General features: G+C 41.1%; 1 protein-coding gene across 1 annotated transcript in view; it reads right to left on the minus strand.

Annotated features, from left to right (window-relative positions):
• Positions 1–17,862, minus strand: part of rngtt (RNA guanylyltransferase and 5'-phosphatase) — a 307,137-nt gene that overhangs the window by 199,717 nt on the left and 89,558 nt on the right. The window contains exon 9 of the mRNA XM_059982400.1: positions 3,765–3,900. Within this exon, the coding sequence (XP_059838383.1) occupies positions 3,765–3,900 (136 nt within the window). The remainder of the gene's footprint in view (positions 1–3,764; positions 3,901–17,862) is intronic.

Here is a 17,862-nt window from a genome sequence, read left to right on the forward strand (position 1 = left end):
CCCACTAAGTGAGTGTTTATTGTGAGCCTAATAATGAAATTTATCATAGAAAAAGCCTGGTACTGAGATGCACTGGTGCAATACACATTACATTACAGACAAAACATGGGTGTACATTAATTTCTGTGCTATTCATCACAGAGTAAGTTAGGAAAATCACACCTATTATTGAGGAACAGATAAAATGAAAAAAGAAATTAAAAAATTCAGAGGAACAAAAAAAATCACTCTTCACTCAGGATAAATGCTAGCATTGCACCCTGTCCTATCTCTCCAGCTGCACCAGCTATATTATCCAAAATATATTTTAAATGATTTCTTTAGCTTACGTTACACTAGATACTGAGATCAATCAGAACTGTCAGGTAGCAATATCAATCTAGTAGCAATAAATAGTTCTTTCTTCTCATCATTGAGCTAAATCTGCCCAGTTTTATAAATCAATAAAACAATTTCCTTATCAGATTATCTTATCCACCAAACCATGAAGCTTTACTGCCCAGAACATAAAACAGATTTCTAAGTTGTCTGTTGCTCTGTTACAGCTTAAGTCCAAATCGGAATCTTAAAGTACTATAAATTGTTGCCAATTTGAAATAGTTCAGCAGCACAAATCATATCTCAAATATTTCATATGGGAAATTTCAAAACAGCAGTATTTTTATTGCACCTATATATTGTGCACAGCAGCTGTCAATAATAATCAACCAGACCAATGCAGTGCATTCCTCAAGTACCCCAAAAACTTCCATGGTATTTAAATCCATATGCAGTCACTATGATCACATTTCTGAGCCAGAGAACTACTTTTATACCCCTCCTTTCCCTTTCCTCCAAAGAAATAGCAATCAACATTCCTTCTGAAATGTTTATAGGCAAAGTACAGTACTGCAACTCCAACCTATCAGTGCATAACACTACATATGAGTGCTTAAATGATTAGACTCATGCTTTTACACTGCATCCTAAACAGAAAAACTATTAGGAACGAAACCAAAAACACATGAGCTCAGAAAGAACTTCAAATAATTATTATAGCCTAGCAAAAGGTTCCTTTCCTTCTTGAAATGTTTAAAAATTCAGCTTAAATAGCATTCAGCATTAATATTTTTACATGCATTCGAATTAAACTTAAGAGAAAAAGTGACGTATATGTTACTAGTAATATCTTTCCTTTTCCGTATTTTAAACAGTGCAATAATTTTTGGAAAGGGTCAGATCCAACAGCTATCCCATCTGTGCCACCTGCTGCTGTTCACATATTACCATCATTTCCAACAATATTCAAGCCAGTAACTGCAGCACACTTACACCCCACACAAATTGACAGTCACATTGATCATGGTGACATTTCAATTTTGTCAGCTTTCCAATTGAGCCTCAAGTTCAATTACACCACCCATAATTGCCAAGCACTGAACTGTTTTGTACTCTTCACTGCAGTCAGAATATTATCGATTCAAGCTCTGCAACCCAGAGAAAAAATTATTTTGCAGCCAATTGTTTCTCTGTCTCTTCATATGGGCTGGAGTTCTATTGACACCAGCAGCTTCCTAGTACTTTAGTGATGGCACCATCCCTCATGTGGGTCAAAGGAACAGGTGTCAGCTACTCATTTGACCACAGGAAAAATCAGCAAGCCCTCAAAGGGTTTTCAACTTTATTTCTCTATCATTGGCAAGACCAACATTTATTGTCCATCCCTTAATGCTTTTCTTAAGCTGCTGCAAACCTTTTGCTTCATGTACTTTCATAGCTCTGCTACAAAGCAAGTTCCAAGATTTAGACCAATGTAATTGAAGTACATTTCCAAGTCAGGGTGGTGTACAAATTGTTGTGAACATTGTGGTAATGATCTTTGAACATAAAGTCCTTGATCTACTTAGGAGTCTGGGACCATGGGTCTGGGAGGTGATATTGGAGTAGTCCAGAGAGTAACTGCATTGCATCTGTAAATAGCACACAATGCAGGCACTATGCACTAGTACAGTGGGAATGAAAGTTTAGGGAGATGGAACAGACTACTTTGCCCTGGATGATGTTACTATTTTAGTTATTAGAAACATATAAAACCTACAGCACAATACAGGCCCTTCAGCCCACAACGCTGTGCCAAACATGTACTTACTTTAGAAATTACCTAGTGGTACCAATAGCCTTCTATTTTTCTGAGCTCCACGTACCTATTCAGGAGTCTCTTAAACTATTGCATCTGCCTCCACCACTGTCGCCGGCAGCCCATTCAACACATTCACCACTCTCTGCGTAAGAAAACTTAACCCTGACATCTCCTCTGTACCTACTTCCAAGCACCTTAAAACTGTGCCCTTTCGTGTTAGCCATATTGAGGTTGAGCTACACCTATTCAAGAAAGTGGAAAGTATTTCATCACAATCTTGGTAAATACATCTTAGATGGTGAAAAGCCTTTAGAATATCAGGAGCAAATTCACTTACCACAGAAGATCGAATCTCTGAGCTGTTCTTATAGTAATATTATTTAGTTGACCACTCCAATGGTGAGCCAACAGAATGTTAAAGATGGAGCACTCCAATTATTATGCCACTGAATGTTAAGGGTAGATTGCTAGAGTCTCCCTTGATGGGATTAGTAATTGTCTGGCACTCTTGTGGCATGAAATACTTCACTTGCACAGGAATTACAAATGGTATTGAACATTTCATTAATATAATCATTTCATTAATGAACTTCCACACTTCCAGCCTTATGACAGACTAATGAAGCAGCTGAAGGTGGTTGAGCTGAAGACATTGTCCTGAGGAGATAATGCAATGATACCATAAGGCTTGGATGATTGATCTTCAATGACAATAACCATCACTCCATAGCCTTCTCTCTTTGGACAATGAATGACTTCCACTGACATGAGATACTTGCTGCCATGCTCTGTTATTGTCGTGAGCATTTCCTTAAACCTCAGATTGAATTCAGCACAGAGAAACACATTTGTCACTGTGAATCTCAGCTGACATTTCCCATTCTAGCACAAAAACTCAAATCATTTGTAAAACACCAACTTAGATAACCAAATTCACTTCAGACAAGGAATTTGATCCCTGAAACTCTGATCTGCGTATTTTCAAACTATTCTCAGTCCCATGTTTATTCACTGAATTAGTCAAATAGATTCACTGCAATCTAGGATTACAATCTAAACCCATAGTGTAAGGAAGTAATAAATGAGTGCATTTTTGTCAGAGGTGTCAACCATCAAATGATTTAATAAGCCATCTGACAGATCAGACGAATGAGGGAATTCTCATGGTAATATCATGAGCAACAAATTTTCTGTATTTGTACCTTAATTCTCAACTATTGCAACCAAAAGCTAATTAACCAGGTGTTCATCTCACTGCTGGCCAAGAAACTGAACCAATAGCAACAACAGCACTACAAAATTAATTATGCAGCTTTGCAATACACTGAACAAAAGTCCTTTTACTTTCCAATGGCATATTGAAGTTCATTTGCTCCAATTGAAAAGTTAAATATATCAACACAAGTTAGCTTCAAAGTTTATAAGAAATGCTTTTTTTATTAAAGTTATTGCAATAACCAAATAGAAATCAATATAGCATGGCAAAAAACTTTCAACTATCTACTAATATGAACAATATATTAAAGGGCACAAAAGGAATATTGCCATACAAAACAAATCTGAATCAACTGAAAATATTTCAGTGTAATGGCAACAAATTTCGGTTGCTTTGTCCTAAAAGAGTCACTTTAGAAAGCTTTCTTACCCCATCAAGTAAGGAATTACTCAGATGAAGACGAAGATCCTTCCGAAGAGGAAACTCCAGGTTCGCCACATGAAAGACTGCAAAGTCTCGGTCAATCATGAACACATCATTCTTGCCATCAATGAGCATCATATACCTGCAACAACAACAAAAATACCAAAATCTTTCACTAATATGCTTCAAAAAAAATACTGACAGGACTTTGCAAAACTGGGAAATAAGGTACTAGAAATCATAACACTTTAATACCATCTCAACTTTCCAAATCTGGCATTCTAACCAAATACTCACACACATCTAACCAGATTTTCTTTGCACTGGCACGTCTAATTATGTGATTTAGTGTAAAGGATTCCTGCATTAATTGCTGCCTGCTTACCCGTAATCAAGTAATCACTTAGAGTTTTGCAGACTAAATCCTTACACAAGCTAAAGAGAACAATGATATTATCAATTTCCTTATTGGTTAATGAAGTAGACTAAATAAAATTATCCATTTATTTATTTATTTATTTATTTATTTATTTATTTATTTATTTATTTATTTATTAATTAATTAAAATGAAAGTATTCTTTATCCAAACACAAAAATGAACTTAAAAAAAAATATATATACTGGTTATAGTTTTTACATACCTGCCTTCTTGTGCATTCAGTACTACCATACAAAACTGAATGGTAAGTAGCTAAAATCATTAAATACTGTCCCTTGTACTTATTCTTATGTTGGCTTAAAAGGCTAGGTGGTTCTCAGCAAACAAAATTTTTCCTGTCAAACCAAGACTGGTTCATATCACTAACTCTATGGCTTCATCTATAAACATGTCCATGTAATTTTAGATAATTAGTGCAGCAAGGGGAATACTAATATAGGTGAAATGGACAGCTCAAGCATTTTAATCTGATTAAATCTATTATACATAGAAAAGCCTATGGTAGACATACAAGTCACAGTGAGTGATTATTTTTTTAGCCCTTGGATAGAGAAGAAACAAGCAAAATAAGCTAAAATCCTGAAACCTATAAAATGATTGAAGAAAGCAAAGACACAGACATTGACTTATGTGTGCAAAACACCATTTGGAGGACGGAGAGGCTGCATGTATAAACCCTGTGGAGAAAAAAAAAATCCGTTCACCAGTTCTATTCCTATACTGAAAATTGTTTGGCCTAAATGTTATTGATGGGAGTTGCTGAAATGTCAGGCTGTAATGGACATTGACTATTTATTATATTAGTGATTCAGTACTTGCGGTAATTCCTTTGCCCTCTGATACTTCTTTCTTTAACCAAAAGTACCTCTGCCTTGGGCTATAACATTTCTGCAAGATCTCTTCTATTTCAAGTATTCTTCAAATTCAACACCTTAACAAGAATCAACCAAGTGATTTGTTCTTGCATCTTGGTTCTTGGAAGTAGGTACAGAGGAGATGTCAGGGGTAAGTTTTTTTACACAAGAGTGGTGACTGCGTGGAATGGGCTGCCGCCGCCGGCGGTGGAAGTGGAAACAATAGGGTATTTTAAGAGACTCCTGGATGGCTACATGGAGCTTAGAAAAATAGAAGGCTATGGGTAAAGCCTAGATAGTTCTAAGGTAGGGACATGTTCAGCACAGCTTTGTGGGCCGAAAGGCCTGTATTGTGCTGTAGGTTTTCTATGTTTCTATCCTTGTATAACTTTATACTTCAGAATACCACTTTTTCTACTATCCTCCAATCTGAAATATCAAAGCTGATGGGCTTAAGTGTATAAGGAGACACTGGCTAGACTGGAGCTTCTTTACCCTGGAGTGTACAAGACTGGGGTCTGTTCTTATATAGGCATACAAGAGAAAGAAAAGGCGAATGATCATAATTTTCCACCCAGGGTAGGGGAGTCTAAAACCAGCAGACACAAATTTAAGGTGAGAGGGAAAAGATTCAAAGAGGTCCTGAGTAGCAATTTTTTCCAGAGAAGGTAGTGGGTATATGGAACAAGCTGCCAGGGTAAGTGGTAGAGGCAGATACAATCACAATACTTAAAATTTGGGCACATATAGGGATAGGAAAGGTTCAGGGAAATATAATCCAAATATGATAGACATCTTGCTCAGCTCTGCCTAGAGTCTGTTTCTATGCTGTACTATGACTCTATAGGCAAAATTTATCCACACTAATCCTTTTATTCCATGGGTCTTTTGGTCACACCAACTAATATGTCCCATTTTACCTTGATGTGCATCCACTTATTGATTATACCCGAGTGTATTACAATTAGAGACCATATATTAATACAATGTGCAATTTTTGGAATGATGATAGCTATTCATGCTTTAATGCCAAGCAACAGAGTTACTAAGATATTCTAAGATTTCAGATTTGTGCTTTAAGAAACTTAAGAAAGCACCAATTTGAAAAACAAATATGTTTATAATACATGGAATAATTCTAAGTTCTTGAGTGCAGGATTGTTATTTACATTCTGCCATCTATTAGCTTTGTAGCTGTAATACACAGATTATTCAAATACAAAAAGAATGAATCCATTATTTAGATTACATCCTTTCAAGGAGCATGAATTTCACTGGCTACATTTTCAAGTAAATGATGAGTCATAAAAGCATCAACGATGCTGAAAAACTGTAAAATGAAAATAAAGTCAAACTTCCACTGAACTACATTACATTTAACATCCAATAAAATACACTATTCATTATTTTATGTGCAACATCAAAATTACAAGGCACAGATTCTGAGCAAATATCTCACATCAAAATACCTTCAATACAACATTAAAGCAAACTAAAACAAAGAAACTTCATAAGTAGTATTTGGAGTCATAACACATGACTTTTAATAGTAGTACCATCACCAAGTTTCCCCACTGTCAATACCTTGGAAGTCACCACTGAGCAGAAACTCAACTGCACCAGCTCTAGATCTCATTGATTCAAAAGTTGGACACCCTGCAGTGAATGACTTAGCTCTTAACATTCAAAGATGTCCCCATGTCTACAAGCTATTAAGACAGATGTGTGATGGAATAAATCCACACTTGGTCAGGATGACTGCAGCTCCAACAAAAGCTAGCAGTGTCAAGTACATAAGACAAGGCAGCACCCTTGATCAGCATCCCAATGAATACCCTAAACATTGAAAACAATGTGCAATATGCAAAATTCAATTTTCCCAGGCCACTCCAACAGCACTTCCTAAAGGAAATACTAAGTTCAAGGGCAGTTGGTGCACATTAAAATCACCTTCTACAGGTTCCCTTCCAAGTCTTACATTATACTAATTTGGGAAAGCACTTATCACTGCTAAACTTAACACCATGGATGTACCTTGCTCCTTTGCATATTTCTGTCACCATCATAATTCCACCACCATTTGCTGCTTCTCCTCCCCCTTGACTACTTGATTGAGCTATGCAAACCAACGCTACTGCCCAGTGTGTGGTCCAAGATCCTGCAGGAGCTTAGGAGGCAACGCCAAGGCTGCAGGGCTGAAACGAAAGTTAAGGCTAAGAGGAGGAAATATAAGCCTTCTAATCCCGTGATCATTATGGGAAACGTAAGGTTCTTGGGAAATAAGATGGAGTTTGGTGCGCTGATTAAGACCCAGAGGGAATACCGGGACTGCAATGTTTTGTGCTTAACTGAGACCTGGCTACATAGCATTGTGCTTCCATACCCGGCTTCAAGACCATCTGATCAAACAGAGGCGTTAAACTGAGCAATAAAAGGGGAGGAGGGATTGCAGTGTTTGTAAATAAAAGATGGTGTGATCGCAGACACATTACTGTAAAGGAGCATTTAGGTAGCCTAGACATTGAGCTCTTAGCCATTGGGATATGATCATATTATCTGCCTCAGGAATTCTCAACTGCCGTTTTAGTTGGTGCTTACAGTCAAACTTTGGCTGACGTATAGGATGCTATTCTTTCGACCATTGCCAGAATACAAACTCAGGATACCAATGCTTTTGTGGCTGTTACTGGGATTTTAATCATGTTTCTCTCCAGGCAACAATATCAACTTTTTATGAATATGTCAGCTATTCTACATGGGATAACAGAACACTGGACCTTCTGTATGCAAATGTAAAGGACACATACAGTGCCACTGCCCTTCCCCCATTTGGCAGATCTGATCACAACCTGGTCCTGCCTACACCCAGGTATGTGCTCTTGTCCAGCAGCAGCCTTTTGAGCAGGCTCAACTGTCTGCCTATCCATTTTGTGGGCGGGAGGAGTCAGAGTACCATGCTTACATGGAACGTGAGAGGTTGCGGCCCCAGTGAGTTCTCAGGGTGCTACTGCTGAGGTTCTAGCTGCAATTTTGTCCCACACTCCTCATATGTGGGCACCTGGTTCAGAAGAGGTCAGGGCATGAGGAGGATCTTCTGGTGGGCTTGCTCCTGGGCCTGGCCAAGATGGCCATTCATGTGTCTAAGCGGCGGAAAGTGGAGGGCGCTCTCCAGGCCAACTGTCTGCCCCCTTTCCAAGGATACGTTCCTGCCCATCTGTCCTTGGAGAGGGAACACACAGTCACAATGGGTACAGTAGGGCACTACTGGGAATGTTCCCCCCCCCCCCCCCCCCGGGATATTGACTGTTTTATAGACGGTACTAACCATATTGTAATCTGAGTATAATGACTGTCTTCTAAATATTGAAGTCGGTACCTTGTGTAAGTAAATTTTTCTTGTTTTGTAAGAAAAAGAAGGGTCACACTGTGCTCAGTACCATCTTGGCCCCACAGCAGATTAAATGGTTTGTTGATAATAGTAATTGCATTTTAATTTGTAATTGTAAATAGATCTGTGAACTCCTAAAAGAAAAAAACAAGGATTGTATGGAGGTAGACTCAGGATGTTAATGAGGTACTGCAGCAATGCTTTGAGAGGACAGACTGGAATGTGTTATGTGAGCCACAGAGAAGACATTACAAAATGACTGATTGTATCATAGACTACATCAAATTCTGTGAGAACACGATCTTGCTGCTTCCACAACAAGAAGCCCTGGATCACCACCAGTGTCCTGAAAGAGCTTTTGAAAAAGAAAAGAGCCTTCAGGTCTGGATTTAGACAAATACTGAGCTGAGTACAGAAAGAACCGAGGGCAAGTCTGAGAGAGTGCACAGACAACTACGAGAGTACAAGCTCCAGCAGAACAGCAGAAGGGATGTGTGGTTGGGCATGAAGCAGATCATTGGTTTCATGATTAAGGTAAAGGAAGATCGAGGATCTTGGATAGGGCCAATGAATTGAACCTGTTTTCCAACAAGTTCAGCATGGGACCTCCTGTCCCATTTGTCATTTGCCCAAACCACACATCCTCCTTGCCCCCAAAGCCTTCTCCCTCCACCCCTCCCAAATTTGCAGTATCCTGCCTCCATGGGTTGACTACCTTCCCCTGCCTGATTGTGGCTGTAGATCAGCTTGAGAGACTACATCAAGGCAAGGCTGCTGATCCAGACAGTATCAGCCCCAGGGTACCGAAGGCATGTATCAGTCAGTTGTCTGGTACTTTGCAACACCTTTACAATATGTGTCTGAGTCAAGAAAGATATTAGTGCTATGGAAGACTTCCTGCTTGGTTCTTCTACCCAAGAAGGCAACTCCATCTAAATTTAATGACAACAAACCAATTGCCCTCTCATGTCATGTGATGACAGGTGATATCTTCATTGGACCCTCTACAATTTGTCTACCAACCTCATGTGGGAGTGGATGATGCCATCATCTACCTGTTGCAGAGAGCTCACTCCCTGGAAAACCAACATTAAGGCTGTTTACAAGAAGGAGGAGACAAGCAGATTCTATACGCTAAGGAAGCTGAGATCCTTCAATGTGTGCAGCAGGTCGTTCGAGATCTTTTACCAGTCTATTGTAGCGAGTGCAGTCTTCTTTGAGGCTTTATGTTGGGGGAGCAGCAGTGGTGCTGGTGATGCAAAAAGACTAAATAAACTCATCAAAAAGTCTGGATCCGTCCTTTGCTACAACCCGGACTCCTGAGTTAACGGTGGCGAAGAGGTCACTAAACAAACTATTATCCATTATGAACAATCTAGTACATCCTCACCATGACCTACTGAATAAGCAGTGGAGCACCCTTTCGAACAGATTCAAATCAGCTCCGCTGTCACAAGGACCATGACAGGAAAACTTTCCTATCAAAAGCAATAAGCATACACAGCAGTTCATCTGTGTGCGACAGGAGAACCGACATAGTACAATAGTCTGTTTTACTGTTTCATACATTATTACTGCACAGTGGTAAATTATTATTGTGTATATTATTATTCTGTACTTTATTAAAGTCTGTACCGTGCTAAATGTGTTTTTAAATATTGCTGCTGTAACAAAAGAATTTCCCACTCGGGATCAGTAAAGTACTTATTATTATTTCCTTCATGAACCTTCTATTCCCACCAACCGTTCCCCTACTTATGGCATTTTTCGATGCAACAACTAACCTTTCACCTGTTCACTTGCACTTTTCCAGGTGTTTACAAGTGGCCTTCTCTACATTAAAAAAAGTCCAGCACAGACTGGGATGCATTCAGTCTACAAGGGCAATTTTGAGGTTCCTGCTGTTCGCCGCTAACCATCCATCTCTCTCTGTATCCTAGTTATACTGAAGCCCAAGCATCTGCTTGAGGACAACACCTTATCTTTTCTCTGGACCCAATACAACCTTCGAGACTAATGACTGAACTCTACCTCAAGTTGTAGTACAAACACTCAATTCGAGTATGTTTTCCAAAAGGAAACCCTTCATACAATCTCTTCTCCCTCCTGCTGTCTGGGAAAAGGCTCCAAAGTATTCGAGCTCTCACGGCCAGACTACGTAACAGTTTCTTCCTCCAAGCTATCAGACTCCTCGATACCCGAAGCCTGGACTGACACCTTGCCTATTTGTCCTGTTTATTATTTATTGTAATGTCTGCACTGTTTTTGTACACTTTATGTAGTCCTGTGTAGGTCTGTAGTCTAGTGTAGCTTTCACTGTGTTTTTTTTCATGTAGTTCAGTCTAGTTTTTGTACTTTGTCATGTAACACCATGGTCCTGAAAAACGTCGTCTCATTTTTACTATGTACTGTACCAGCAGTTATGGTCGAAATGACAATAAAAGTGACTTGACTTGAAGGGGTTGTCCATTGGTGGGTTTTCAGGTGGCTGTGGAAGCCCATCCTGGATCCATATACTGTGAAGAGCTTCCAGATCTTACAGTTCTGCCCCTTTCACCACTGACTCCATGATGTTAGAGTGGATTACCTTATGAAGAACCACCTGTGCTTGACATTGTTTAATGTGGGAAGGCTGATGTGCATGCAGCCACCACACAGTCCTTGATGGATCAGGGTCAGGATCTAGTGCAACTGTGGACCACTCACTGCTGTAAACTTCCTTTGCCTTCCTCTGCTTTTGTGATATGTCAGCGTCTTCCACCAGCTACGCCACTGAGGTCTTGGTTGAAACACTCTTGGTCTGGAACCTCCTCCTTGACTTGATCATCATGGTGACCCTACCAGGAGCTAAGCACCAGGTGGCTAAACTCTTGACGGCATCTCACAAACTCACAACCCTCTCCACAACAAGGTGATAATCTCTGGAGAAGACTTCAATAAATTGGTTTCTCCAACTGTATCAGAATGGTAAAGCCCTGTATCTGTGATACAGACTCAGTTCATCTCTCCACTAGTACAGTTTGTGGAACATTTTAACTACGGGGCTCAAAGTAAAGATGAGTGAAGTTAACCCTTTGGTTTAAGAGCTTGACGGTTGAGAGGTGGTAACTTTTTTTTAATTTCAGAATCAGGTTTATTACCACTGGCATGTGATGTGAAATGTGTTAACTTAGCAGCAGTTCAATACAATACATAATCTAGTAGAGAGAAAAATAAATAAAATAAAAATAATAAGTAAACAAGTAAAGCAATTAAGTGTAATGAACAGATTTTTTAAAATGTGCAAAAAACAGAAATACTGTACATTAAAAATAAGTGACATAGTGTCCAAAGCTTCAAACTCCTTTTAGGAATCAGGTGGCAGAGGGGAAGAGGCTATTCCTGAATTGCTGAGTGTGTGCCTTCAGGCTTCTGTACCTCCTACCTGATGGTAACAGTGAGAAAAATGCATGCCCTGGGTGCTGGAGGTCCTTAATAATGGACGCTGCCTTTCTGAGACACTGCTCCCTGAAGATGTCCTGGGTACTTTGTAGGCTGGTACCCAAGATGGAACTGACTAGATTTAAAACCCTCTGCAGCTTCTTTTGGTCCCATGCAGTAGCTCCTCCATACCAGACAGTGATGCAGCCTATCAGAATGTTCTCCATGGTACAACTATAGAGATTTTTGAGTGTATTTGTTGACATGGCAAATCTCTTCAAACTCCTAATAAAGCATAGCCCCTGTTTTGCCTGCTTTATAACTACAACGCCATGTTGGGATCAGGTTAGATCCTCAGAGATCTTGACACCCAGGAACATGAAGTTACTCATTCTCTCCATTTCTGATCTCTATGAGCATTGGAATGTGTACTTTCATCTTACCCTTCCTGAGTCCACAATCAGCTCTTTTGCCATACTGACGTTGAGTACCAGGTTGTTGCTGCGGCACCGCTCCACTAGTTGGCATATCTCACTCAGTGTTAATCATCAGCGAGGAGGATATCTTATCACCAATCCGCACAGATTGTGGTCTTCCTGTTCTTCAACCTGATGGTGAGTCCTAAGACTCCTGTGCCTTTGGCACAAACCAGAAAAGAGCATCTCCAGGGTGGTGAGGTTCCCTGATGATGGATGCTGCTTTCCTGTAACAATGTATCATGCAGTTGTGCCCAATGGTTCGGAGGGTTTTACCCATAATGAACTTGGCCGTGTGCTCTACCCTTTGCAGGATTTTTCGTTCAAGGGCATTGGTGTTTCCATACCAGGCTATGATGCAGCAAGACAATATACTCTACCAAACATCTACAGAAGTTTGTCAAAGTTTTAGCTGTCATGTTTAATCTTCAGAAACTTCTAAGGAAGCAGAGACACTGCTGTGCGTTCTTCATGATTGTATTTACATGCTGGGCCCAGTGCAGGTCCGTAGAAATAATAACAGAGGAATTGAAAACTGCTGACCCCCTCCACTTCTGATCCTCTGAGGAGAATTGCCTCATGGACCTTTGGTTTCCTCCTCCTGAAGTCAATAATCAGCTCTTTGGTCTTGTTGACACTGAGGAAGAGGTTGTTATGGCACCACTCAACCAGCTTTTCAATCACCCTTCTATATTTGCAATTTGCAAGGGGGATGGGACCCGGAGTGATAGAGCAGTGATATGAAGTAAATGGAGTAAAGCCAGATCTAACATATAGAGAGGCTTTGAGGAAAGAGAAGCAGAATAAAGGGTGTAAAGGTAGTAAGGTAGAAGGGCTAAAGTGTGTGTACTTCAATGCAAGAAGCATCAGGAACAAAGATGATGAACTGAGAGCTTGGATACATACAAGGAATTATGATGTAGTGGCCATTACGGAGACTTGGCTGGCACCAGGGCAGGAATGGATTATCAATATTCCTGGATTTAAGTGCTTTAAAAGGGATGGGGGGGGTGGAGGGGAGGAGGGGTGGTATTACTAGTCAGGGATACTATTACAGCTACAGAAAGGGTGAGTAATGTAGCAGGATCCTCTTTTGAATCAGTATGGGTGGAAGTCAGGAACAGGAAGGGAGCAGTTACTCTACTGGGTGTATTCTATAGGCCCCCTGGTAACAGCAGAGATACCGAGGAGCAGATTGGGAGGCAGATTTTGGAAAGGTGCAAAAATAACAGGGTTGCTATCATGGGTGACTTTAAATCCCTAATATTGATTGGCACTTGATTAGTTCCAAGGGTTTAGATGGGGCAGAGTTTGTTAAGTATGTCCGGGATGGATTCCTGTCACAGTATGTTGACAGGCTGACTAGGGGGAATGCCATACTAGATCTAGTATTAGGTGACAAACTGGGTCAGGTCACAGATCTGTCAGTGGGTGAGCATATGGGGGACAGTGATCACCGCTCCCTGGCCTTTAGCATTAACATGGAAAAGGATAGAATCAGAGAGGACAGGAAAATTTTTAATTAGGGAAGGGCAAATTACGAGGCTATAAGGCTAAAACTTGTTGGTGTGAATTGGGATGATGTTTTTGCAGGGAAATGTACTATGGACATGTGGTTGATGTTTTAAAGGATCTCCTGCAGAATGTTAGGGATAAATTTGTCCCAGTGAGGAAGATAAAGAATGGTAGGGTGAAGGAACCATGGGTGACAAGTGAGGTGGAAAGTCTAGTCAGGTGGAAGAAGGCAGCATACATGAGGTTTAGGAAGCAAGAATCAGATGGGTCTTTTGTGGAATATAGAGTAGCAAGAAAGCAGCTTAAGAAGGGGCTGAGAAGAGCAAGAAGGGGCATGAGAAGGCCCTGGTGAGTAGGGTAAAGGAAAATCCCAAGGCATTCTTCAATTATGTGAAGAAGAAAAGGATGGCAGGAGTGAAGGTCGGACCCATTAGAGATAAAAGTGGGAAGATGTGCCTGGAGGCTGTGGAAGTGAGTGAGGTCCTCAATGAATACGTCTCCTTGGTATTCACCAATGAGAGGGAACTTGATGATGGTGAGGACAATATGAGTGAGGTTGATGTTCTGGAGCATGTTGCTATTAAGGGAGAGGAGATGCTGGAGTTGTTAAAATACATTAGGATGGATAAGTCCCTGAGGCATGACAGAATATTCCCCAGGCTGCTCCACGAGGCAAGAGAAGAGATTGCTGAACCTCTGGCTAGGATCTTTATGTCCTCATTGTCCACAGGAATGGTACTGGAGGATTGGAGGGAGGCGAATGTTGTCCTAGTCAAAAAAGGTAGTAGGAATAGTCTGGGTAATTATAGACCAGTGAGCCTTACATCTGTGTGGGAAAGCTGTTGGAAAAGATTCTTAGAGATAGGATCTATGGGCATTTAGAGAATCATGGTCTGATCAGGGACAGTCAGCATGGCTTTGTGAAGGGCAGATCGTGTCTAACAAGCCTGATAGAGTTCTTTGAGGAGGTGACCAGGCATAAAGATGAAGGTAGTGCAGTGGATGTGATCTACATGGATTTTAGTAAGGCATTTACAAGGTTCCACACGGTAGGCTTATTCAGAAAGTCAGAAGGCATGGGATCCAGGGAAGCTTGGCCAGGTGGATTCAGAATTGGCTTGCCTGCAGAAGGCAGAGGGTCGTGGTGGAAGGAGTACATTCAGATTGGAGGGTTGTGATTAGTGGTGTCACACAAGGATCTGCTCTGGGACCTCCACTTTTCGTGATTTTTATTAACGACCTGGATGTGGGGGTGGAAGGGTGGGTTGCCAAGCTTGCAGACGACACAGAGGTTGGTGGTGCTGTAGATAGTGTAGAGGATCGTCGAAGATTGCAGAGAGACATTGATGGGATGCAGAAGTGGGTTGAGAAGTGGCAGATGGACTTCAACCCGGAGAAGTGTGAGGTGGTACACTTTGGAAGGACAAACTCCAAGGCAGAGTACAAAGTAAATGGCAGTGTGGAGAAGCAGAGGGATCTGGGGGTACATGTCCACAGATCCCTGAAAGTTGCCTCACAGGTAGATAGGGTAGTTAAGAAAGCTTATGGGGTGTTAGCTTTCATTAGTCGAGAGATAGAGTTTAAGAGACTCGGTGTAATGATGCAGCTCTATAAAACTCAAGTTAGGCCACACTTGGAGTACTGTGTCCAGTTCTCGTCACCTCACTTTAGGAAGGATGTGGAAGCATTGGAAAGGGTACAGAGGAGATTTACCAGGATGCTGCCTGGTTTAGAGAGTATGGATTATGATCAGAGATTAGGGGAGCTAGGGCTTTACTCTTTGGAGAGGAGGAGGATGAGAGGAGACATGATAGAGGTGTACAAGATATTAAGAGGAATAGTCAGAGTGGACAGCCAGTGTCTCTTCCCCAGGGCACCACTGCTCAGTACAAGACATGGCTTTAAGGTAAGGGGAGGGAAGTTCAAGGGGGATATTAGAGGAAGGTTTTTCACTCAGAGTGGTTGGTGTGTGGAATGCACTGCCTGAGTCAGTGGTGGAGGCAGATACACTAGTGAAGTTTAAGGGACTACTAGACAGGTATATGGAGGAATTTAATGTGGGGGGTTATATGGGAGGCAGGGTTTGAGGGTCAGCACAACATTATGGGCTGAAGGGCCTGTAATGTGCTATACTGTCCTATATTCTATATGCTGATTTGTCACCACCTTTGATTCAGCCTACGACAGTTCTGTCATCAGCAAACTTGAATATGACATTGGAACTGTGCTAGCCACACAGTCATAAGTGTAAAGCGAGTAGAGCAGGAGGCTATGCATTCCGCCTTGTGGTGAACCTATACTTATGGAGATCGTGTAGAAGATATTGTTGGCAATCCGAACTGACTGGGGTCTGCAAGTTTGGTTTTTGAGAATACACTGTAGGTATTGAGGCCAAGCTCTTTAAACTTACTGATTAACTCTGAGGAATAATGGCATTGAATGCTGAGCTGTCGACAATAAAGAGCATCCTCATATATGCATCTTTGCTGTCCAGATGTTGCAGGGTTGAGTAAAAAGCCTTTGTTGTGGACCTGTAGCAGTGGTAGGCAAGTCGCTTCTCAGATAGGAGATGATATGGTATTTGATGCAGGTAGTCCATTTAAGAAATTTGTGCCATCCAGGTTTCACCAGAATGAGCCAATTAAAAGTAAGAAAGAGTGAGTGAGTGAGTGCGCATCAAATAACATTCATGCAAATAAATTTCATTTTTCTGTTTGCAGATAATTAATGGCTGATAAAGAAGGGTGGTGGTCAGACCAAATAGTTTTTGATTCCTGATCAACTAATGAGATAAACTTGACACATCTGAGAATTAGTAGTGATTGACAATTTAGGTGTCATAGTCATGCTGTGCCTTAGTGTACCAACACCCTGCAGTTTCACACACAGCAAGTTTTTTAGCTCCACAGTGTCATTGGCAGAAAGAGTGAATGGAGGAGGAAAAGGGCATACATATGAGTCAGGCCTTGATTACAGACCAGGAACATATACACCCCCCCCTCCCCACCCCGCCGCCAGGAAACAGTTCAAGCTGCTGAGGGAGAGCAAACACAGCTCAACAAAACTAACAGTAAAAGCGGAGAGAGAGAGAGAGAGAGATTAAAAATTAATTATTGTTTTAATCATTAAAGTGCATTAGCAGTAAAATTTCTGCAACGCTAGACCTACAGAATATCAGTATCTAATATTACAGTGATCAGAGTTCAAGCATGCCATCCATTATATTATTCTACAGCAGAGGTTCCCACTCTTTTTTTTACGCCATGGACCAAGACCATTAAGCAAAGGGTCAGTGGACCCCAGGTTGGGAAACCCTGTTTTACAGGGACTGAATGGTGAATCAAACATTCAATCGGTATGCTCTGCAGTAACTCTCAGAGGCTGCATCATCTCACAAATTCAGTGTCTATAAGGGCCTCAGTTGGTCTGGTCAAACATATACGTTGCATCCCAGCTGTCTATGTTGTACACACAAGCCAGGGCAGTACAATATGGAGAGCAAGCTGTTGCCCATGCAGCAGGATACCCCTCTCCATGCAGCTGATGAATTCAAAGGAACAGTAGAAACCAATGGCACCAGGAGTTGCCAGTCTGTGTTGAACTCAATGTCGGACAGCCTTTGGGACTCCAGCTCCAGATTTTTTCCTCCGGGTTTACTCCCAATATCTTGTGCATGAATGGTATAGCTGCAAGGCAACAGAAGTTTGAGATTTCTTTCTCCCATATGCCCATAGTGAATGTTTTTCAGGCATTAGCAACTTGCCTTTACTCTTCCTCCTGTCAGTAGAAACAGTCCTGCCAGGCTTAGTAGCTGTGAAAGCCAGGAGCTGGACTTGGTTGTCAGAGAGCATTTGAGATGCAAGTCATTGGGAGCATTTAATTATTACTAATCCTCCTGCTTTTACCTACTTACCTTTACAGTAAACTATTAAAGTGTTACTATGAACAGATCTAGATACTCTCCCTGGACCACAAGATCTGCACAGACTGTTAAATCACTGGGATCACATT

This window comes from Hypanus sabinus, chromosome 10 (genome assembly GCF_030144855.1).
Source record: "Hypanus sabinus isolate sHypSab1 chromosome 10, sHypSab1.hap1, whole genome shotgun sequence".
Classification (NCBI taxonomy): Eukaryota; Metazoa; Chordata; class Chondrichthyes; order Myliobatiformes; family Dasyatidae; genus Hypanus; species Hypanus sabinus.